At 31.4% G+C, this 26,229-nt stretch overlaps 1 protein-coding gene across 3 annotated transcripts; it reads left to right on the forward strand.

The window, feature by feature from the left end:
• Positions 1-1,029: 1,029 nt before the first annotated feature.
• LOC130901629 (E3 SUMO-protein ligase PIAS4) lies at positions 1,030-26,229 on the forward strand. Of its 3 annotated transcripts, none has more exons than XM_057813125.1 (11): positions 1,075-1,398; positions 7,677-7,843; positions 12,440-12,599; positions 14,142-14,477; positions 15,053-15,246; positions 17,031-17,238; positions 17,802-18,042; positions 18,103-18,334; positions 19,798-19,970; positions 20,396-20,557; positions 25,340-26,229. In XM_057813125.1, the coding sequence occupies exons 1-11, from the start codon at positions 1,372-1,374 to the stop codon at positions 25,663-25,665; spliced, it is 2,226 nt and encodes a 741-aa protein (XP_057669108.1). In that variant the 5' UTR covers positions 1,075-1,371; the 3' UTR covers positions 25,666-26,229. The 3 variants fall into 3 exon arrangements, with proteins under 3 accessions (XP_057669110.1, XP_057669108.1, XP_057669109.1); XM_057813126.1 differs by having other exon boundaries at positions 1,294-1,398; positions 7,677-8,147; XM_057813127.1 differs by lacking the exon at positions 14,142-14,477 and having other exon boundaries at positions 1,030-1,398.

A 26,229-nucleotide genomic window follows, 5' to 3' on the forward strand; every position in this document is an offset into this window, starting at 1 on the left:
AGCGAGTTAATTTCAATTCCACTTACATGTTGCACTTAATATGAACTCTAACTCTATGAAATTAGCTCGCGCTCAATTTATTTTCCTATATATATATATATATATATATATATATATATATATATATATATATATATATATATATATATTTCTTCACATCAAAAAATATAAACGCATTGAATGGTATATAAGGCAAATTATATTATGAAATAATAATCGGGCTCTATATTCTAGTAGCTAACGGTATCAAAAAGTTTTAAACCTCAAATTTATAAGAATTTATTTAACATATTTTTGGTCTTGTTTATATATACATAATATAATACGATCCAAGAATAATAAAAAAAACGTTAAGATCGTCCAAAGTCCAAAGTTACAAATATTTGGACAGATTTGAACCGTTCTTGGTTCAGAAAAGTTTGTAGACTTTTGTGGAATTAGGTGCACACTTTCGCTTATAACGAATTGTTATTTGAGTTTCATTTTAAATTTAAGCGATTTCGTTTAGGCTCCTTATTTCATAGCGACTTTGAGATTTTTAACATTAATTATTATTAATCTGAGTTGTATCTATGATTTGATTTGTGCGCTTTATAATAGACAAATAATAGGTTTGTTTCTCCAGTATGCTCTGATCATATTTCGAACTTTGGTGCACTACGCATGACTATAATCTATTGTGAGCACATACCCAACAATTGCTGACGGAACACCAACTTTAACACCGCTAGGAAAAAAAATCATCTCTCTTGTTTTCAAATAAATTCACTGAACCATTCATTTTTATCTCCACTATCGACGATAAAGCTCGTATCGAAACAAATTCAATTTGTTGCTGGAACGTAAAACTTTTTGTTCAATAACTATATATATATTTATAAGTATATATGTACATAGAACTATAAACCAAAACAAACCATAAAGTTATGTGACCTTCAGTTGTGTTAAGTAGGAACTGCAGAAATAAACGCAAAACAAAAATGCTTTTATGATTGGTTGGTACTTCGTTTCAATTGGTGTATTTCTTCAGCGACAACTGAGTTTATGAATTGTAATAATGGCTTAAGGTACAGTGTGTACGTATGTTAATCTGTCTGTGTGTCTGTACATCTTTTCAGTAAGTGTATTGTGATAACCGCGTATGTTATAAATTTAGAAAAAACTATATTTTTGAATAAATTTGTAACATCCTTATGTGATTTAATAGACAATGTTTGAACATTGCAATTACATACTTGTTTAAGTTGTGTCTTGTAGTTATCAAAGTTGAAATAAGTATTGGTTTATCCCGACAGTGGTAGTACTTTCTGTTTTAAATGGTGGCATTTGTAATTTATTGGGCGGTGAGTTCGAAAATTCTTCCTCAAGGAAATGTCCGACAACACTGATGAATTACGGGTAAGTAAAATTTAATAACTTTCTCTCACATTAGGAATGAAAATTTTTTATCACATCAGGACAAAAATGAACAATAGATTGCTAGATTTCTGATATTATATACCCCTAATAAGTCTCTGAGTGTAAATAATCATTAGCTTTAATTGAAATTGTTTATACTTGCTGAGGTAATCATGGATTGTAAATGTATACTGTCGCCTAATTTGCTGAGTGAATAATTTATAACAAGAATATTACAATTGATGTGAATGAAATTACAAATTTTGAAATGTAACTTGTTTGTATATCCATATAAATGACCATTTATCTAATTTTTATTTGATTAAAATCATAATGAACCTAAAGAATACTAAAGTACAAATTTCAGTTTAGATATAACTTATTAAGTATATTTTAAAAAAAGTTTATTCTGTTTGAAGGTATTGTATAAATTATTTAAAAAGTGTGAAATATTGATGTATAAACAAAATACCAAAGCAATGAGCACAAAAAACAAATTTTAAAAATTGCATAATAAAGTGAACCAGCAGGTTTATATTATTCTATCTAAACAAAAAGTATTTAGGTGTAATACACAAGCATTTTAAATAGAATTTATGTACTAACAACCTACAAATAAACTTTATATCATATAAATTTAAAAATCTAATAATCTTGCTTATTTTTACCTTGAAATGGGTCTTAAATGGAAAGTTTCCTAAGCTATACTATTTTTATATAAGAAAAAACCTTAAAAGCCATCTACATTCTTTAGAAGTCTGTATTAAAGTTGTAAAGATACTGCCACTGAAATAGAGTAGAAATGCAGTGAGACTCTATTTATACCAGATAAATTGAACATTAAGATGTAATAGTTTGGCCTCACCTTAAACCCTTGGATTCTTTTTTTGATTTACTATAATGATTGTGTGATTTCAGAGCTTGGTTTCCAAATTTCACTAATTTATAATTTTTACAGAGGCGGTTTAACTGATTGAAATCTTGGCAGACATTTTACCTTTATATTTATCATGTGATAAGTTCCAATACATAAATTTCCAAAAAATCGTTTGTTTTCCTTTGACAATAAATAAAAAAATATAAATGTTTTTATTTACTGAATAAATGTAATGGAATATATTTTTTAATTTATTGTTCTCTCAGATTGAGTATTCCTCTTAGTCATATCTTTTCAATTATTTTCTGCAGTAAATTATTATTTATAATAAATAATAATAGCAAGTTTTTATATTTTCGAGCTTTTTTGATTATGTGAATTTTTTTATAAAATCTTATCAACTAATTAGTGTTCAACATAAATACTTGCAGTTGTTTCAAATGATTGTTTATGATAGATTACTGTTGGGTTTGTTGAGTGAATTTTTAATTTTCAAGTACAGGTAATTAAGTTTGTTATTGTGGAAAACTATTCGTTTTTCTGTAAATAATTGTTACACTTTTGCTTTGAATGATTTGTCTATCCAGCTTAATGTATTATAAATATATATATATATATATATATATATATATATATATATATATATATATATATATATACATATATACAAAATAAAGGTTAGTGTCGGATTCGAATCTAATTGACTTTTCCTCACAGCCCAGAGTGGACATTAGAAGTTTTTTTTAAATTTCGTCCACAACTAGAAGGATGATATTTAAATCTTGATTCCAAAATTTTTGAAACAATATCTTTCATATTCTATAGTTTAAACATCAATTTTAACATGAAACAGAGGATCCAACAAAAGCTTTTTCATGTTATTTACATTTTTTAAATATTATAAAGGCTTTTGGTAGAATGATTGAAGATTTACACTGTATATTTGTTGAACTTGATGGTGATGTTGATGAAGAAACAATAAGTTATTTCTAGAGAGAATCTTTAAATTGTCCCACATTTTTTAAATTTTTTGTGGCTCTATCGAAAAACTGATTGTTTTTATTATTTTCACCATTAAATTCCCTTGTCAACAGCTAGTAATTTTTTTCTTTCCCTTCCAAGTTACCTTAACGAGGATACCCAAAAGCACTAACTACTTGAGTGACTTATAAAATAGAGAAATCTTGTTTATTCTTGGTTTAAATTAGAGTTAAAACTTTAGTTTAATCTCCAGTTATAAGTTGCCAAATGACGAAATCGTTTTGTCGTTTTTTGGATTCTTTTTCTCATAATGGTTTTGTCAAACTGATTCAAGATTTAGTAATTTTAATTATCTTAATTGTTATTTCTTTGTAAGATATGATCACTTTTGTCTTATATTACATCACCAATAAGTATTGTAACTTGTCATTCAAAATATTGATTAAAAAATTATAAAACTAAACAGCTAGTTGATCCTAAGAAGGAAAGGGGCCAAAGGTCAGGTGAATAAAATATGCTACACCATATTTAACTGTTGATAACGAAGAAGCAGTCTCATGCAGAGTAAAATCTAGTTCAGTTGTTATATTGGTTGAGATTAGGCCTTTCAAATAAAAGTTTTGTATCACATAACCATGACCAATTTTTTCACAAATTCACTGAAAACGTTCACTCTTGATGGCTACCAAACAAATACTAAACCACGTGGCGTCTTCAAAGTTGAAACATATGCTGTGTAGATTGCATACTTTCTAATATATAGTGGAAACTCGATTAACCGGACTAATTGTTGTCGTTAGGGATACGGATAATCGATTGGATTCGGATAATTTCTTGTTTTTTATACTGGAGCCTAATTCTCTCGCCTAGAAACTAAATGATCTCCAGTTTAATCCGATTTCATCTGCATTATAAACAAAATCCAAGTCATAGTTATTTTCATCCAATTTCTTCTTAAAATCATCTTTAAAAGAGTTTGCTGCGTCTACATTAGCTGACATTTTCAACTCACGAATTCCAAAACGAGATTTAAATCTGTATAACCATCCGTTACTTGCAACAAACGATTATTCACCACCTAATTTTTCGTTTAACAATAATGCTTTTTCGCAGAGTAAAAGGTTGCCCAGTTGATCGTTTTTGAAAAAAATCAACAATACAAAGCGTCTTCTAAAAGTTCGTTTTTCGGTTTCCTCATCATTTTCCGATTCCCGTCTAACTAACTAAAACAATAACGAAACGCGTGGGGCAGCGATCCCGTGGGGCGCGGGCTGGGTAATGCCAGTTCCGACTCGTTCGTGCTTGCATAAAATCGACTTTTAGTACATACGAGGTCTAGCTATTAAATAACGAGACTGGGTACGAAAAAGGAAGCAGTTTTGGAAGTCTTCTTTGGTTAATACTTTATCGAAAAATTTAATAAAAAAATTATCAAGTCAACAACAATTATTTCAGACAGATAATCATTCTCAAAGATGCGCTACGAAAGCCAGTTATGTGTTGGCTTATAATATTGCTAAATCTAATAAAGCATTTTCAGATGGTGAATTTATAAAGCAGTGCATGATAGATGTGTGCGATATTATGTGCCCTGAAAAGAAAAATGATTTTCATTCACTGTTTCTCTCAAGAAGAACAATCACCGAGAGAACTGAAAATAATGATAAAAATCTAATTTCACAACTGACTGCACAAACTCAAAAATTTATTTTTTATTCAATTACCATGGATGAAAGTACATATATCAGTGATACTGCACAGTTACTCATATTTGTAAGAGGAATCAACTCCCAGTTTGAAATTACATAAGAACTTGCAGGGCTGCAGTCAATGAAGGGAACATCGACTGGTGCCTATATATTTTGTGAATTTGAAAATTGCATCGATAAACTTTCTTTTACCTATTGATAAGTTATGTAATATAACTACAACCTAATATGGTTGGAATCAATCAAGGATTTGTTGGGAAATTTAATTCTAAGTATACGGAAAATGATGTTGTTTTTTTGCATTGCCTTATACATCAGAATGTTCTCTGTAAATCGGCTTTAGATATTGACTATATACTTAATATTGTTGTAAAACTAGTAAATATGATTCGTTCCAGAGGATTATTACATCGCCAGTTTCAACAGTTTTTGGAGTCCGTATATGCTGAGCATTCCGATATCCTGTATTACTCAAAAGTTCGTTGGTTAAGTGGTGGAAAAGTATTTCAAAGAATTTGGGATTTAAGAGACGATATTGTGAATTTTCTTCTTGATAAAGACATTTATAATCAATTTGACGTCTTAGAAAACGAAACGTAGCTTTCTGATTTCGCTTTTTTCACAGACTTCCTCGTACAAATGAATAAACTTAATCTCAAATTGCAAGAGAAAAATCAGTTTCTTCACGATATTTGGCAATACCTGAAAAGTTTCGAATTACAGTTATTATTATTTGCTAATCAGGTCTCTAAATCTTATTTTTCTCATTTTCCAAGAATACGATCTTTAAAATTCACTATATCAAACAATAAGATTAAAAAATACGAAATCAATTTAAGAAAACTATCTTCAGAATTTGAAAGGAGATTTCAGGACTTTAGAAAAATGGAACCAGAGTTTAGTATTTTTGCGACCCCATTCAACGTTAATTATGAAGAAGTTGATGCAAAATTTCAACTTGAGTTAATAGAACTGAACTGTAATATTCTCCTGAAACAAACTTTTCATACAGTACCATTACTAGAATTTTATAAAAATTTAAGTCCAGATAATTTCCCAAATCTAATTCCTCATGCAATGAAGATAATGACAATGTTCGGTTCATCTTATATATGCAAACAAATCTTTTCAACAATGAAGCTTCTTTAAGAAACAGAATTACAGATGAGCACCTTTCATCAGTTTCAGTTTTAAGAATTTCTGCTTCGCAATTGGAACCGGACTATGATGAAATTTTGAAAAAACAGTCTCAATTTCATTTTTCTCATGCACCATCAACCTGACACCAGAAAATAAAGGGATAATACCTCACATCAAGAACTACACTAAATTCCTTTTATATTTTGTGCTTATTTTCTTACCTTTTGCTTTTTTTACTATTAAAATAATAAGTGTATGTAATAATATATGTATATGTTTATAGAACACTTAAATTTTTTAACGATTAAACATTATTCTTTGGCCCGCTACGATTGTCTAGTTATTACAAATGGCCCGTCTTAAAAAAAGTTTCCCCACCACTGATCTGCACGCACAATTTGGTTGATTTTGGTCACTGTTTTTCCGGAGTTGAAACAGTCACAGGGCGATCCGGGCGCTGGTCGTCTTCAGTGCTCTCTCTGCTCGCAATAAAGCCTTGCACCTCTCAAAAACTAGCCCACGAGATAGAAAATTCTCCTCGTAGGCCTCTTGCAACAATTTATAGCACTCAGTCGGAGTTTTTTTTCAATTTAACGAGAAATTTGAGATTGATACGTTTATGGGTGATTCCGTTCTAACTGTGATATTCAATGTCCTGTATTGTTTTTTTGTACTAGTCATTAATTAATAATCAATTAATAAAAATTTTGTGTTAATTGAATAATTCTTAAGATATTTAAACATTATTTTTATACAATATAACTTGCCACTTAAAGAAAACTTATACTACATCACTTGAATGTCAGTACCGTGTCATGTCCATTCCTAGAATTTACCGATAAATTATTAATTTTTTTTGTCGTAACAAATGATTTAAACTAATTACCTTATAAATTCTAATGTTTATGATCAAACTGAGGAAAATTGATGCACTTGTTGTTTAATATCTTAAGTTACCATGTCAGTACCGTGTCATGTCCATTCCTAGAATTGACCGATAAATTATTAATTTTTTTTGTCGTAACAAATGATTTAAACTAATTACCTTATAAATTCTAATGTTTATGATCAAACTGAGGAAAATTGATGCACTTGTTGTTTAATATCTTAAGTTACCATGTCAGTACCGTGGATAAATGAGTCAGTACCGTGGAACTCAAAATCCGACATTTGTGTCTTGCTCGTGATACTTTGAAGTTGTAGTAAATTCCTCTTAGATTTTTATTTTTACAGTAAAATAGATGAATAATATGCATAAAAAAGTTAGAAAAGTTAAATTTTAAAATCTTGAAATTTTGAATACAAAAAATCACAGTTAGAACGGAATCACCCTTATATTATTTAATTATTGAGCCGAGTTGAGGGCCGGATAATCGAGTTTCTACTTTAATGGTATTTTTCAAGCAACTACCGCCATCTGTAGGTCTCTGCCAAGTATTTCTAGGATCATCCTCGTAAATGGTATCTCGAAAGGGTTTGGTGGTAGTAATTCTACAAACTCGCCGTTCATTCCAAAACATTTTTTTCGTTGGAACGCTTCGATTATTAATTTATTTATTTATTTTTTCCAGAATATGGTAGTTACTTTCCGTGTATCGGAATTACAGATGTTATTAGGTTTTGCTGGCAGAAACAAATCCGGAAGAAAAACTGAATTGCAACAAAGAGCACTCGAACTCGTTAGAGTTAGATCTCATCCGATTCAGCAAAAAATTAGAGACTTATATAAAACAATTCAGTAAGTAGAATCTATTATATTCCGTTAATAGACTTATAAGGTGATTCTTCAAAAAACCTGATGACATCGTACCGGCTTCTTACCAAGTGATTACTGAATTGAAACATTTGTAAAAAAAATCGAGATTTTACCGGGAGTGATCTACGATTGTATATTTTGTTATATCGTAGACTTCGTGTTCTAATAGTTTTTACTTTTGATTACTCAATTTATTTCTAAAACATTTTATTGGCGTGCCTTGTTGTAAGATGGTTAGGCAACCTACACAAAACGTAAGATCGAAACGTGTTCGCTCGTTACGAAGGTAAGTTTTCAACAAAGTATATACTAAAAACATAAAATATCGTTAAATTAGTAGTTAGTATATTTTTCTTTTAGTTTCGTTGATAAATTATCTTGATTTTAGGTCTCCTATAATCGAAACTTCGTTTAAAAACAGATAAAGTTTTATCTGCTATAGGAGACCTAAAATTGAGTTAATTCATCAACAAAACTTTGTAAAAAAAACGTTTAAGAAGTGAGAAATTGGAAAAATTTGTTATTTTGATAATTATTTGGATGTACAGTAAGAACTCGCTTAACGCGTTCCATCAGAGTAGAGCTTAATGCGAAACATCGTATTAAAAATAAAACCGAAAACGAATAAACTTCAATCAAGTCAATCAGATCATTCAGTCTATTCTGTGTTTCCAATTTTTTGCCTTTTTTTCGAGAAGGCATCTCATGCATTTTGCCTTATGTTAGAAGTTATTGATCACAATTTTTTTATATAAAAACCAGGCACAAGAGAGTAAAGCCTAAAGAGTAGTTCGACTGGTGCTTAAGAAGTGGATATTGATCTTGAATTTGAAACTGTAGAGTTTGCACTTCATCAAAGAAAAGACTTTCTGGGCATCTGCAAGTGAACTCGGTGTTCATGAGTCATGTCTTCTTATCGAGTAGATCTTTGAGATAATGCTCTAAGTCGGATTATGTTGTACAGCTCGGAATTGCATCTGCTCTAGTAAAAATACTCAGATCGGCGATCTTTCTTCTATGTTCTCTGGATCGCATATAAGTCGATTCTCTGTTGAATCAAGCATTGGGACCTAAACCCTTCTGTGGTATCAGCTACAGAACAATAGAAGCATTGGTAAAGCTGGTAGATAGAAGTAAAACCAAATATTGGGGTAATCTACAAGGGCTGAGACAGACAAAAATTTTCCTGGGAAACAATAAGCAGAGAAGATCTGTTGAATGTATCAATCTAAGTTAGAACAATCTACGAATGCTAACAGGAGTTCTATCGGGGAATTGTCGCCTCGATAGACCCCTAAAGATACTAGACTTAGCAATTGTTGCACAGAGGACATAATCTAACACTACGAAACTCCAGAGCACTACATCTAAGAGCGTATGAAATGGAAGAAGAATATCTTTGACAGCTACAACCATTCCACATTCTCGACTTTCTAAAGAGAGTGGGATTAACAAATCAGCTGTAAGTACAAGATTCCCTGGTATCGCAGCAAGAAAGGGGGAACAATAGATCCTTTGGGTATGCATGGGATCCGAGCTTCAACTGTTGAACCAATACTCCGAAGATGGATGAATCTGGGTCCTGTATAGGATTATAAACTGTTGTGCTGAGTATAAGACTTTTTGGTCTTTAAGAGAGCTTCAAATCTTTGTGAAGTTGCCTTGTCTAAATCGGTCACGTGGCTATGCCAGAACATATTGCTTCCAACCTCAATTTACAGTGATAAATGGTGATATTTTATGTCCAGACAGGACTACATCCTGAACCGCCGTACCAGCCTTCTTTGTTAAAAAAAGCAGCCTGGTCTTTGCGTCTACCCCACATTGATGGTGGGGATCTGTGCATTCCTGACCTTAAGTTGTATCCATGGATAGCGAAATAATTACAGTTATACTAGTCAAATTTCTTTTGTACAAATGCCAAATCGTTTTGATCTTTTTCGAAATTACCACTATCAATATTTTTGATTTCTCCTTGCTCAGTAAATTCCTCGAGCTCATCCCTAGAATAACTGGCTGCAGTTTCTTGAACTATTTCTTCGACGTCTTCCACATTTACCTTATCTAAAACGGTTGTTTATCAAATTCCATTCTTTAATTCATTGTGACACAATGTCCAATATCTTCGCTTTTACTTATGGTCAAACGTTCTTCCTTAATCCTTTCAAAGATTTTTCTGTTATCTCGTTCCAAGAAAAGTTTATGTTCTCTACAGCATTCATGATATTGTAGTTTTTCCAAAATTATCTCGTTTATTTCATCTCTTCTCCGTCTGTTTTTTCCATCATCTTCAATATAACGCCTTGGTCTATTGGTTGGATGAAGGCAGTTGGGTTAGGCGGCAGGAAAATCGATGATAAATTGGTTGGGTTAGCGTTCAACAGATAGGCAGAAATGTTCAGTGAACCATTCCTAGAAAATTTCTATAGTAATCCAGGATTTTTTAATAAACTTCTGGTTGATTTAGATATACCTTTATCGATGTTGGGTTTTTGGATTGGTAAACTAGTAGTGGTTTTCATTTGAAATATCCGCTTGCATTACTACCAAGTAAAAGTTATGAGCAATCTTTTGCAGCTTTAAAACCTGGTGCTTCACGAGATAGAAATATTCGTTTTGGAATTCTTTTCGAAAACAAAACTGAAAACCAATTCTGGAGGATAGTTTCCTTGTTCAATTATTGTTTTAAATATCAGCCGCTGCTTCTTCTGTAATCTTCATGTTGTGAAGATTTTTTCGATGTATTATTAAACTATTAAACCGTCCTCGACTAACAACGAAAGTTTCATTTATGTCACTTGCCTCAGCCTGAATGGAATTGAAACTTAATCGAATTGTAATTTGTGTTGAAGTTGCCAAATTGGATGCAGCACCAATTTGAGATTGACGTTCACCAGGAATCTAATCTTCTAATCACTTGCATTCTAGTTTCCAGTGGAATGCTTTTTCTGGTTGCTTCTTTTCTTGTTTTCCATCACCGACCATGATAAAAACTGAATATTATAATATTTGTATCTGTTCTTAATCGTTATTTTATTGATGAATTTAAACTTACAATAATTTCGGTTGAAATAAACCGAAACAGGGTTAAGCGGGGTCTTACTGTACTAGTATTCATTGACTTAACATAATGAATATATAAAATACAACTAGGTTAGGTACTTTTTATATAAAATGGCTGACATCTAGCTGGAATTACTAAGAATCGATTAACCCCGGAGATTTCGATATATAAGAAAATGTTTCGCTTTTCGAGGTTATGTATTCTACGTCATTGCGTGTCCTAATTATTTTGTTTACTTCACTGTTTCAGTTCGCTTGTTTTTATTTCGATAGTTTGTCATTTGTTTCTTGCTTTGTTTTTTTTTTAAATTGTATTTACAGAATCTTTTTAGCTTTTTTTTTAAATATTTAAATATGTTTGTCTCTTATAAATCATTTGCTGGGACTATAGATGCAATTGGGTCTAGAACAACAAAAATTATCAATGAGAAGTTGAAAATATATTTTTTTCAATGGATTTTTGTATATAGACTAAAAATAGTGAAAATTTACAAGTTGCAAAGGGTTAAAAACCGCGTTCACGAACCATTGAACTATTGAAGCTTTTTTACATTTGAAACCCCATTTGGCGAAAAGCTTTTATGATGAAATTTGTGATTTTCTTGAAAATACTATTTGAGAATGACAAAAATGCAAAATAGCACACTTCTCAGTGAGGTTCCAATCCGCGACCATTTGACTTTAAGGTGATGACCTAACCTCGCGACCATCAACCCATTGTTGTCTCATCTGTAATCAATGATAATTTCAAAACTATGATTTTTTCAGTTAATTTCTGTATATACGCTAAAAATAATGGAAATTTACAAGTTTTTTTCAAAAAAAATTGACTTTCATTCACGTTCCAAATGAAATTCGATCTACTAACCATAGGATTAAAAGCGGCGTTCACGAACCATTGAACTATCGAAGCTATTTTACATTTGAAACCTCATTTGGCAAAAGGCTTTTATAACTTATTTATTTTACAAAAAATCGTTATGAAATTTGTGATTTTATTGAAAATACTATTTGAGAATGACAAAAATGCAAAATAGCACATTAGGAAATACAGTGACGCCACGAACATAACCTAAAAATGTAGTACGCGTTGCGTTGTACTGATTGTAACCGACTTCTCCAGTTACGTAGATAATAGAAAGATCGCACAGAGCCAGTCAGTGTACCCCAGTTAAATGAACTTCAACAGCGTGAATCCGAAAATAGATAGATTATTCAGTTGGTAGACTTTACCGAGTTGTTTCTAAAACTTAGTTTAAAACATTTTCTTTTGGCTACTTAATAGAAAATTTTACGTTCGTGTAATAATATTATAATAAAGATCTGTGTAGAAGTTATGCACTAGCCGCCTTTTACCAAGTCTTGGATTCTAATCAAACTCCTACGTTTGTGCGGTCATTTCGAAAATTTTGACAATTAGCCCCCAAATTATCGGAGAGTAGTTTCGGAATACGCCTAGTACTTTTGAATGTAAACTATTGTTTTACGTCATATTATTTTTACTGATATGTTTAGACAAAGCGGAGCGCTCAACGTTCAACCAGCTAGTAACTCACCTCCCACTTCTGAGGTACCCCCAGGAGCAACAGTGAATAATATGTCCCAAACACAAGGCAGTATGCCAAGGATAGCAGCCAATGTGCATCCATTCAGCAACGATGGAAGGCAAATGGCCGTGAGTTTTTTTATAATCTTATAGTTGTTTTTTTTTCGTTCATAGTATCAATGAGGTAAATTTATTATTTTTTTATTACAAAACGTTGACCTCCCAATTTATTTTTGATCTGCGGGAATAAGAAGAAATCATCTACTACCAAATAAGGATTATACGGGGGATGATCCATCAATTCGATGTTGTGAATGTTCAAAATCAGTTTTGTTTGAACCCATGTGTCGTGGTTGATAATGATTCGTCTTCTGCGATTGGTTTCCACGATGTTTTCTGGCAAACAAATACTGGTGTGCCATTCAGAATTGATCGTTCATGGAACATGTTCAACTTTTGTTGATTTTGGTTTAGTTTCGGGTTCATATGCTTTGATCCATGATTCGTCGTCTGTCATCATGTTTTGAATTTTTTCAACACTTCTTTGCACCAATCGACACGACCTTTGGTGAAGAGACCACGGATCTTATTACGGAAAATAAAAAAAGGGATAAGTAGTTAATGGAATTCTATAGATTACAGAGATAGATGAACTAAAGATCATGATCAAAAGCACGTTAATAAGTATATGTATGGCGATTAAAAGGAGAAATTAAAAAGAAAATAGAAGCTACAAAAATGGACGCAATAAAACGGTATCTATGACATGAAGATTGGAAACGGCGAGTAAGGACTATTAAAGAATAGTTGGGTGTAGAAGGGACAGTTATAACATATGGGTGATTCCATTATAACTGTGATATTCAATGTCCTGTATTGTTTTTTTGTACTAGTCATTAATTAATAATCAATTAACACAAAAATTTTGTGTTAATTGAATAATTCTTAAGATATTTAAACATTATTTTTATACAATATAACTTGCCACTTAAAGAAAACTTATACTACATCACTTGAATGTCAGTACCGTGTCATGTCCATTCCTAGAATTTACCGATAAATTATTAATTTTTTTTGTCGTAACAAATGATTTAAACTAATTACCTTATAAATTCTAATGTTTATGATCAAACTGAGGAAAATTGATGCACTTGTTGTTTAATATCTTAAGTTACCATTGAATTTCGGTTTAATAACTTTTGTCTTTAAATTTTAACGAATTTTTGAATTTGAGTTTGTGTGGCTCGCGCGCCATCTATCTCAAGATTTATGAAACATCTAGTCAGCCATCTTGAAAGTACGTCATCTGAGTAATATTTACAAACATTGAGTTAGTGAAATATCGCAAGGAGTTTGTGTCATGTTAGAAATCAATTTTAAAAAAGGTATGTCATAAATTGTCTTGTCAATACCGTGGTATTGATAAACGTCATTAATTATTAATTTTTTCTGAATAAAATATTAAATTCTTGTACTAAATACCAGTCTAAATTTTACATTAAATGGATATTATCAAATACATAACCAAATAATTACAGTCGTTATTTACAATGAAAATGTCAGTACCATGTCTGTCAGTACCATGTGAAAGAATAACAAAAATAGTATATAGTTATACTAATTAGTTGTAAAATTATTTTTATCATTAATTATGATTTTTTTTTAATATAGATGGCACCAATACTTCGTACTAGAAAGCTAACTGATATCAGTGACTCTAAAAGTGGAAAAATTCAACAACTGCCATCAAGAACCAAAGTCAAACGTAAAAATAAAGTTAGCGTCGAAGTAAAACAACATCGTTTGGAACAAAAACGTGCTGCTGAAAAATTAAGGAGAGAAAAAATACGGAACGATCCAGAAACTTATAAAAATTACTGTCAGAGGGAAAGAGCAAGAAATGAAAAAAGAAAAAAAGAAGGAAAGCTCAAGTCAATTGATCAATTATCAGAACGAGAAAAGCGAGCTCGTCGCAAACAACAAAATTTATGGAAAAAAAACTCACGGGTACGTCAAAAAGAAAGTATTGAGTTGACAGCGGAATATAGTGATAAAAATAATAACGTTGAATCTAAGCAAGCCAAGGTTGGAAGAAAGCGAATACAAAAAAATTTACGTAGATGTTTCAGAGATAATAAGAAGTTATTAAACGATAATAAAAATCTGCGAACGAAAGTTAGTAGCTTATATAAAAAATTACAACGTTTGAAGATCAAAAAATCAGACTCGAAATCGTCTGAATGTAAAGTTAAATTTTAAAATCTTGAAATTTTGAATACAAAAAATCACAGTTAGAACGGAATCACCCATATATAGAAAGGAAACGACTGGTGCGGTATGAGCATGTTAGCATCAGAAACAAAATTACCAAAAATGAGATGGATACCACCAGAATATATATCTTAAAACTGGCTTCAAGATGACCAAGAAGAATCTCTCAAACCATGCGACCTAATTTGATAAATTCTGTCACCTACAGATCGATTTCGGAAACTTATATAAATTTTTTATGAATATTTTTTTATTTTCAAATCTAAACAATATATAAAAATTAATATTTTATAATTTTTTTTCTGTTGTAGGCCCGTCAGACGCCAATGTATCAACAAAGTATGTATTCTCCTTATCCCCAGTATTCAACGGCGAAACAACAGCAGAATGTACTTGCCGGAAATTATCCCATTTATCCAGATGTTAAATTTAGACGATTACCATTTTATGATGTACTAGCAGATTTATTGAAACCCTCCTCATTAGTTCCTCAGAGCAATCAAAGGTTAGAAGGATATATCTACTTTGAAAATAATAAAACGGTTTAATTAAATGGTTTTTCGATTACTTTACAACCATATACAAAACAATAATTAACCATCCAACGATAACTTTTTATAGAAACCATTACTTATGCTATATCATCTCATATGTGGCTACTTTGGACCACAAATGTGAATTTTGAACAACAAATTTCCTTCCAAGTTGAAAAAATAGTACCAAAGATGCTTACGAAAGCTAAAGTCTCTCCATGGTTGTAAGTCAGTAACTTTGAAGATTTTTTACCAGTACTAAGAGAGATTTAAAAGTGTAAATGAGTCGGTTGAAGCTTAAGAACGAAAACTGTGGAAAAATTAGACAAAACCTTTGGTTTAAACAACCGATTAAGGTACTGGACTGATGTGTGATGAACATGACTTGAGAAGATTTTTTTTTTACTTAATAATGTGTCTTACAACAAATTACTTGTGATTCACGAGTTTTTAATGTATCCGCAACCGCCTTACTCACCAGATTTAATACCATGCGACTGGTTATTACTGAAAATAAAAAAAAGCAAACGGAAAACGTTTTGATACTATTTGTTACATTGAGGAATCACGACAGCGAAAAAAAAAAACCTATTCATATATTCAATAATGGAATAAGTATATTGATAGCCAAGGAAGAATTTGAAGGAGATTAATAAAATTTTATGTTGTGTAAGTTGAAAAATAGTACCAAAGATGCTTACGAAGGTTAAATTATCTATATGGTGATGATTTAGTCACATCTTACAAGTGCTAGAAGCGATTGAAAGGTGTAAATGAGTCAGTGGAGACTAAAGAGGAAAAAATGAGCAAAAATTAGACAAAAATTGTCGTTTAAATAAGCAATCAGTTTATTGCAACTAACGCTGTTCTTGTCTACCTATATCAGAATTACTACTATGAGAGTGGTTATTCTTCCCGGAAATTAAAAAATATGCATAAGGGAAACGTTTTGACACCATTTGTGACATTGAGAAACCACGTCAGCACTTTAAAAACCTCCAACTCATAAATCCAACCATGGAATAAGTGTATTGATAGCCAAGGAAGAATTTGAAGGAAATTAATACAAATTTTATGCTTTCATTTTTATTGTACTTTCGACAAAATTATTCCTAGTATTTTTTAAGTCCGCCTCGTATATTATGTATTATAAAACAACCGAAAGCTCTCAGAGAAAATAAGTTTTTTTTCTTTAATAAAATAAATTTTTTGATTTTAGGTTTCCTTTGATTGAATGTTTATTTAAAAACAGATAAAATCTTGAGGGTCTTGAGGGATATTTTGATAAAGACCGAAGTAGATCCAAACGTCAACATTTTATTCGTTTTTAAACGAAAATTCAATTAAAAAAGACCTAAAAGCAACACAAATCATCACAAAAAATATATAAATAGGTTCAAAAAACGAAAAGTTCAAGAAAGTAATTTTTTATGACACCTCGTATGTTTCTTCTTCATTATTTTCTTATTTAAATAATTTCTAATTTCATTAATTTTTAGTAATCCCTAAAAATAATTTTTCTAATTATTTTCGAATATGGATTTATCAAATATACTTTTTTAGGTTGTTACCAAATTTTGAGAAACGAAGTAATCAGATGTTTATTTTTTTTATATTCAGTCTTCAGTTATCCAAAATAACCAATTTAAAGCTACAAACGCTTGTATTTTAATCAAATAACCAAATCATTTGTTAGATCAATATCAACATATTTATAGAGTTATTGTAGGTATAGATTTAGTGATTGTGATTTCAGGATGCAAGAAGGCACTTTCTATTTCCATTTAACGCCACAACAAGCTACAGATATAGCCAGTAGTCGAGATATCAGACCTGGGGTGAAATGTGATTACGTGAAACAAGTACAAATGCGTTTTTGCCTTTTGGAAACCAGTTGTGAACAAGACGATTATTTTCCACCGAATGTTATAGTCAAAGTTAATAATAAACTGTGTCCATTACCAGTGAGTATATAATACAACGAAACCCTATAAAGCTCTCATAAAAATATTAACAATGTAAAGTAAAATCATATCTGGAATTCCAACCTATTGGATAGGCAACCTTTCGTACTTCATCAGCAATCAATGACGTTTTCGCCTCCCCATAACTTTCCATATATATATTCATCATTTGCTTGTGTAATCTTTATGAATTAACTATTTAGTCACCGTTATTTCCAATTACATATGACCATCATTGTGGGTTTAATACCTTCTCGAGTTACAAAGTGACATCTTCCGCCAGAAATTCCGATTTTTCTATTTGAACCCAACCTATTGAATAGGCAACTTTTAGTACTTCATCAGCAATTAATGACGTTTTCGTCCCCTCATAACTTTCCATATATAATGAGTTTAACTTTTTTTTCGAATTCGAATCAAATCCCAGCCAACAAACTAGTATTAAACTCATTTTATATTGTTTCGAAATTTATAATTTTATTTCTGTACCGTGTTCCCAAACTTTATAACAATGAATTTAAACTTTGAAATATCAATTTTCGTGATGTATTTTTTTTTTTCAGAATCCTATTCCAACTAATAAACCCGGCGTCGAACCGAAACGGCCGCCTCGTCCAGTTAATATAACCCAAATGGTAAAATTGAGCCCAACTGTTGCAAATACAATAACAGTATCATGGGCGGCTGATTATGGACGTGGTTATGCCATCAGCGTATCATTGGTACATAAATTGAGTTCGATGGATTTATTACAAAGACTGAAATTGAAGGGAGTCAAAAATGCTGATCATACCAGAGCGATAAGTAAGTTGTTTAAATTTGATTCAAAAGAATATGTAAATATGCAAAAATTTCGATTTTCAGTCAAAGAAAAACTTAATGATGATGGAGACGAAATAGCTACGACTTCTTTGAGGGTATCGTTAATGTGTCCCTTGGGTAAAATGAGAATGACGACACCGTGTCGTCCGCTGACCTGCGGTCATTTGCAATGTTTCGACGCTTCCCTATTTTTGCAAATGAATGAAAGGAAACCGACGTGGAGTTGTCCAGTTTGTGATAAACCCGCCCTTTATGACAATTTAGTTATCGACGGGTATGTAGTAATTAACATTTCAAAAACCAAATTACAGTATATTTAAATTTCTTGTGTATTTATTTTCAAATTTAAAGGGTTGTAGGCTCTCATGGGGATCGTAGTGCAAGTATGTGGTTTGAAAAATCACCAGTACCACCATGCTACATCTCTTTATGGCCTTTTTTAAAAAGGTTGGCTTACAAACCTCTTCTTGTCCATAAGGAAGATCATAATGATACAATTTGAGATGTAGAAAAATATGTATTCGAGTGTTATACAGCTCAAATGTGTTTAGAAATAATAATAATTTAGAGATAATCATTCTGACCGACAGCCGAGCAGTTAATAGAGCTCTAAGCTCAAATATCATCAAATCCAAACTGGTTTTGAGAATGTTTGACCAAGCTAAACGAGCCAGACATGAAAAATAAGATTACCCTGCAATAGATTCCAAAACACTCTGGAGTAGAGGGAAACGAAATAACTACGCTAAAGTAGGGTCAGATAAACCCTTCATAGGACCTGAACCTTTTTTGTGGTAACAGCCAACAAATAATGGAACAAGCATAGATAGAAGGTAGATGGGGGCAATCCTCAGGGGTTGAGCAGGCAAAGACAGTCTTAGGAAACTATATCCAGAAAAAATCTGCTGAAAGTATCAGCATGACTAAAAGCAACCTACAAATAATCTTGGCAGAGAATGCATTCTCTACTCAAAGTCTGAGGCACTCCATATGATTACACCTGGGAGTGTACAGAATAGAAGATAAAGATCTCTGGTGGCTAGAGCTATCCCACATTCTGAACTTTCTTCTGCGAGGCTAGTACCAAAGGGAACGTCCTTTGAAAAGATAATCAAGCACCTTGGCTTGAACCTTTTAACGTCACTAAGTTTGCCCGAGTTTTTGAACCTTGTACAGTTTGGGATCTCCATGATGGTATGGAGATGACGTATTGAATGTCCCTGTTCAGTTAGATGCCATATGAACAGTCTAATTTGACGCCTGTTTAAGTAATGAAGTTGATTAGTAAGATTTGTAGTACTCCCATCCATGTTTGCATTAGCTTGTCTCATATTTCCATCAATCTCCACAGAGTTTGTCTTATAAGCAAATTGAGTAGTAGCTACACTTTTGGTTACACCAAGAATGATGATTTTGCTAATTCCAGTCTAAAAAGCAAATCTGCTTCGGCGTTGTCCTTGTCAATAGATGCCCAAACGAGCTGGTCATCACTTACCAGTTCTTGTAGAAATTTTTGGAACTCTGGTACCCTCTTCAGTGGGTATTTCATTATTATTTCTAATTTTGTCATTCGTTGCAATAAAAATGACTAGGAGTCCAAAACTTGAGCATATATCCGTGATGTTTAGTGATCTAAGTAAAATGGTTCAACCAACAGAAGAAACAATCACAAATAGATTTTAATTATTGTTTGATAAAAGACAATTTCGCAAAAATTGCATCAACTTTTTTTTTTAGATACTTTACGGAAGTGTTGAGTTCGACGCTTCTTTCTTCAGAATGTAATGAAATTCAATTGAACAAAGACGGCACTTGGTGTGTACAAACTCCAGAAAAGAAATGTACAAAAATAGAAAAACCCACAGTTATTGGTATTGATGATTCAATAGAAATAATAGGAGATGACATTGGTAAGTAAAATAAAAAGATTGGAGATTTAATTTTGTGAAACAACTTCATTTACCAGCTTTTTATCTATTCCAATTAAATATAAAAGAAGTTTTGAAAAAAATCAGAGGCAATTGCAACCTGAATTACCAGTGTATTTTTAAACTTTTATCTATGCTAATTTGATCCTTTTTTAATAAAACAAGAGGGTTGAAAAAAATCAGTGGTTAGACTTTTACTAGTTTGTGGAAATTACAAAATTACATATTTCCACCTTTTCTCAATTTTAAGAAAAGAAACTGAAAATTGTAATCACCATCTTCTAAGGATATATCTCAGATAAAAATTTTTTTTTGCTTTTTAGTGAATATAATTATTTAGTATCAAGAAACAATGTCCTAATTTCCAAGTGTTTATCATATTTGTGTTCATTTTTTTTTTTTTTTAGAAATAGTTAGTTCAAATATAGCAGCGACTTCTTCGACGGATAAGCCAGCCGAAGTTCCAAAACTTGAGGAATCCCGCAAAAAAGACATTGTCGATTTAACTATATCGGATTCGGAAGATGAAGAACCGGCTGCTAAAGTTAGAGCTATTGCCCCCAAACCAGGTACGTCCATACACATACCGCCTAGAGCACTTAGAACTAGACAAAAAGTGTGTTATACTGAAAAGGATAATTGATTATTGTAAAATATAATTTGGGTATGGTAAGACATCACAAAAGGAAACATAATTTACTAAAACTTGGAAAAGACATTTTTATTATTTAAAAATAGGTCATAATGCAATATGTCCAGACATTTTTTGGATTGATCTTATTTGGGAAAGTTTGTTTTTCAAACAAATTTCTGAAGAGTCATTAAAGTGATGTTTCTTCACATATTTTATTCATTTTCCAACTCTAACAGTGCTACAATCAATATTTTCTTTACATTTAAACTGTTTATAGTATATTTTGTGACTAACGTGGACTGTGGATGTCAATTTTACCATGGTCTGAAATCTGCTAGTATTAACAATTAAACCAGAACCAATCAATTTTTAAGTAGTCGCAGAAAAAGTTAAACAATATTGATAAACAAAAGTTGAGGATATTGATTAAATTCGATTTAAAAATTCAAAGTATTACTAAGAAGAGTATTTTTTTGTGAAACGTCTCAGGTAATGATCATCAATAGGACTTTTCGGAAACTATGATCGGATTGATCCAATCATAATCTGAATGTTTTAACCGCTGTTAACATAATGATAAATCACTTAATTTGGGGTTGAATAGTTCAATAATGCCGATTAATGACATGATTGAAGAAAACTTCGAACGAAACTGGACTTTTGATTAGTTTTATGACTAAAACTTACTTTAAACTGCACGAGAATTATTTTTTAATTTTGTTGCAATCCTAACATAGCGCAACACTGACTTTGATCTTGGATGAAAGCTGCCATCTGTTTATTAATCTAAATACTAAAGTAAATCTTCTTAATAACAGTTAATAAACATCTAGAATCTAATCTGGTACAATTAGATACATATTGGGGGAGAGTTAACCCACAAAAAAGTGATAAAAATCAAAAGTTCTTGCAGATCATGTTCTAAATTTAACATTTCCACGCGAGGTTCGGAAACTGATCAAAATCTTGTTTTTGGTTAGGATCCGTAATTAACTGATAGGTGATCTACCTTAACCCTAGTTGTAGTTTCCTAAAATGACACCTGTTACTCTTGGTATTCCAGTTATTCATCTTTTTGTAACAGTTCTAGTTTCCTGGGACGATTGAGCATCTTAGAAATCGCACTTTTTCAAAAAATGTTTCTTGTCCGATTTTGTTCCTTTACTAAATCTTACAGTGCAACAAAATTTTATTTACTAATAAACTGTTTATAATTTATGATTAAAGAATGAGCATCCTCGAAAACACACTTTGGGACGCATTTAGTCGATTTGTGATCCAATTACCCCAGAAGCTTCTTCATTAACTAATTTTTTTGTTACTTTATTATAATACAGATTAAAACAGATTCAAAAACTTCCCAAATAGCTACACTGTAGAAACCAACCTTTAAGTAAGACAGGTCCTATGAGGAGAGTCAAGCTTTTTGGACTACTATTTACTCCCAAAATATGCTTGAAATTGAGTTTCAATTTGAAAAAAAGTTGCCAAACTCCTTCAATAGGGAAATGACTGTCATGTTGTCTCCAATTCATGCCAACTTCTTGTTTCGAAATTCAATTTTTCAACAGAGATCTCAATCCAATGTTCTGTTTTACATTTTTTTAAGATACTAGATTAGAGAATCCCCTTGATTGGATATAAAAATATTTCCAATTTAACTTATAGTTATTTAAAATTTTGTGATGTTTCGCCATACATCAAGTTAAGCATAAAGTACACTGAAATATTTTAACACAATCATTTTGTTCAAATAAATATTTTTTTATAATTAGTAGTGAAACTAATGACTATACTGACAGATACTTTTTGAAACTGCTACTATGTTTGTAAAAATTAGGGTAACATATACACTGCGATCCAAAGGATATATTGTGTCCCCTTTTCCTGCAGCAATACTACTATTTACAGCTCAACTATTAATCCCACTCTTCTTAGAAAGTTTAGAACATGGGCTGCCAAAGATCTTCGTCTTCTATTTCATACTGTCCCAGATGTAGTGCTCTGGAGTTCCTTAGTGTCTCACAGTTCGTGAAAATGTGGATCTGCATCATCTGCTAAATCTAGCATCTTCAGATGTACATTGAGACATCAGTGTCCCGTTACTATTCGTAGGTGGCACTACACAAAGATTTTTAAGAGGTGTGATTACTAACCACTATTTTAAGATAATAACCTCTCTCACCAATGCCAAATGGTCAATATAAGTAGTCGTCATTGATATTTACATGTGGTAAATTACAAAAGACCTAATGTTGAGGGTGACAGGAATCTCTAATGATATTTCGAAGAGGTCTTGCAAACTTGGTGGCTTTTCGGTATCGCTGGCTTTACAGTAAAGACTTTGTTGTGTATTCTTATAAAAAAACTAGAGACCCAATCTATTTTCACCAATATAACAAAACATAATATTCCAGTGTACGAATAATTGTTTTATTGTATAAACGGCCTTATGAGGCTGGCACCCCTTGGTGTCTTCTATAATTTACAAAAATATTCTAAACACAAAAAAATTGTGTATAATGATGTAAGTTCGAAATACTGAGTTTACATGTATTTTTTTGACATTTTAAAATCAAATTGTGTGTTACACTAGTAAACGTTTTTATAAATCTTAATGCTTTTCATTCCGCATCTCATATAATTGCGAAAACTATCAACTTACAAATTTTCTTTTCTATTCGGGCTGTATCCTGAAGTATAAGTGACTTTGTGGAAGTACAAGAAATAATTCTACACAAATGGAGATTATTGATTACTATGATATTATTTATCCTATGAAAATGATGATGATACTCACAAGTTCATAATCTGGCCACAAAAATATCCATCTTTGATTAATTTTCTTGGAAATACGTTTTGAAGATCCCTTTGGTTCAAGTATTATGACACAGTAATTAATTTGTTATCTACCTCCCACTCTATTCGAAGAAAAAAAAACATCAAGGAATCACTTGATTTTTTTTATTCGAATGTAGTGGGAAATGGAAATTACTAAAGAAGGAACGATTAGGTAGGACAGATTTGAATAAAAAGAAGCTTATATTCTAACGTATGAAAAAATTATTCTGTTCTGTTTCTCAAATAATTAGAAAATACGAACTTAAATAGAATATATTATACAAAATTTGCTTCAAACAAAAGGAAATTAATAAAGATAACTTACCAGCGAATATAAAGAAGAATATCACCACAAATTTCACTAAATTTACTTTAGTTTAAACACTTTTGAGTGTAGTTACATAGAGGACGATTTAGCAACGAAACTGGAGTTTTAAAAAATTATTCGAATGGAGTCAAACTTTAAGTATCTGCCTCTTTTTTCACTATAAGGGGAAGGGGGCAGTTTTAGTAATGTTGATATTATACACGAATGTTTCAAAATTAACTTAAATTGAAAAGGAAAGTGTTTTTGCATTATTTTTAATTAAGGTCATAGTTATTGCCATTATGTATTATATAGCTCAAATTAAACTTTGAAACATTTTAAATTGTACAAAGTACACCAGGATGAGCTGCTTCAACATCTATATAAGAAACTAACGATGATATTCTCCTGAAAATTGTTTGAGAGGGTTTTCCAAAGTGTTCAATTTAGTTAAATTATTTTTAGTTTCCTTGAGAGTTTTGGTAATACTTTAGGGAGATTCCTAGTCTTTTTTATTGGATTATCTTATTTTTTTTTTAAATCTGTGATGAATTTATATATGTCTAAAAGGTTACGGATTTTTGAAAACTTTTACTCATGCAGCCTTTCACAAAAAATGATTTTTTTGGAATTCTGAATCTCTGACAATTGCATATAGTTGCGGAATGTCTATTAGAAATAGGTAGACACGGTTTGAGTAGAGGGGAAGTTCTGAAAAAAAAAGACTTTTCCCTCACTAGCCAGAAAACAATAATCTCGGAATATGTCACTGGATGGAATGAGGTAAAGCATAGTTTTTTGATTCAATTTAATACAGGAACAAAAAAGGGAGAACATAGTTGGGGTAAGACATGAGAAGATACTACTAAGAATCTATGACTAGAGTAGATTGGAGAAAATTAGTGGCCAGAGAGTGCTAAGAAAACTCAAACTAATGGATAGTGACCAGGAGCTGTATACACTACAGAATTTAATTTAATTGTTTGACATTTGGAAAATTTACCCAAACTGAAACCAGTGAATGTCCTAAAATTTATTGAAGGTTAAGAAATAAAACTACTAGTTTACAAAACAGTTATCGGAAACTGAATTTGGAAGGGGATACAAAAAATTTTTCAAGTCTCAGTTAATCATCACCCCTTTAAGCATGTACATACATGATATTTTGAATAAAGTTATAACGAAATTTATTTTTAATATCAAAAATACAAAACTGGCATCTACTTCCGGTGTATATCGGAATTAATTGTTCTATAATCATACTCAACACACACAACTTCAATTTTATTGCTAATTTCAAATTGAATAATAAATTTGAAAAATTGATTTCGTTTCGCATCACCTTCAAGTGAAAACCATTTCTAATAAGATCTTTGTATGGCATAGAACTTCCCTTATTGTTTTTTCGATACCATTTTTTTTTTTCGATTATTATTTTTGATTGTTTAGGTTTATCTTATCTTTTAACCCCCCAATCTTCATATAAAATTTCCAATTTTTAAACTTCTGTTTCTTGGGTAACTTACCTATTTACCCTTTAATGTTACTTACGTCTATTTTTTGTTTTAGATTCTACTAGCATCTCGTCAAGTAGTAACCAATCTAGGGTTACAACTACTCCGGGTCCGTCTTCAGTATCCAGTTCAGGCTACCCGGCAAGTCCTTCAGTTATCAATCTTGATAGTCCTTCTCCACCTCATTCGCCACAACAAACACCCCAACCAGCACCTCAGCAGCAAACCCCTTCGTCATGTATGATGACAGGACAGACCAATGGGAATTCCAATCAGACAAATCCTCCTTTTATGAGCCCAAATTCTATGCCGTACTTAGATCTGGAAAGTGAGGCTGCCGTTGGATCTATTACAAACATAACTTACCCCACAAGTTACTAGATAATAAAGTGTGAAGTTGGGAAGGGTAAATTGAACAATCAATTCATATGGATGTTTCAAGGTTGTTTTGTATCAGTTTATTTTATATTTACAAATAAAAATAATTTTTTCACAAAAATAAAATTTTCAAGCGAAAGTCGATTTTAGTTCTAGTCGAAATTGAATCCTGCCAGTTGGATATTTAGTTTTATTAGGATCATGTGAAAAATCACGTTTTCTAATCGAATTTAAATATAATTTGACAAAATAATTTTTGTCTAATCGGTTTTGAAAATTTGTTTTTTATGATCTAGAAAAAATTGTGATTTTCTACTATGAACCTAATTTAGATCCGGCTTTAATTGGTTTATTATTGCACTTTTTTATACCTCTGTCCCATTGATTTTATATACGGATGAACTTTGTGACTAATGGGACAACCCGAACCAATTTTGAATTATTTATATACTTTCATAAAAGCTTCTATTAGGAGTTTGGTTTCAAAAAAATAATTTTTGTATATACTTAAATGACTTGTAGAAGCATAGTAATATAACTTTTTTTGTCTAACCGAATGTTTAATTT

Source organism: Diorhabda carinulata, chromosome X (assembly GCF_026250575.1).
Source record: "Diorhabda carinulata isolate Delta chromosome X, icDioCari1.1, whole genome shotgun sequence".
In the NCBI taxonomy this organism is placed as follows: domain Eukaryota; kingdom Metazoa; phylum Arthropoda; class Insecta; order Coleoptera; family Chrysomelidae; genus Diorhabda; species Diorhabda carinulata.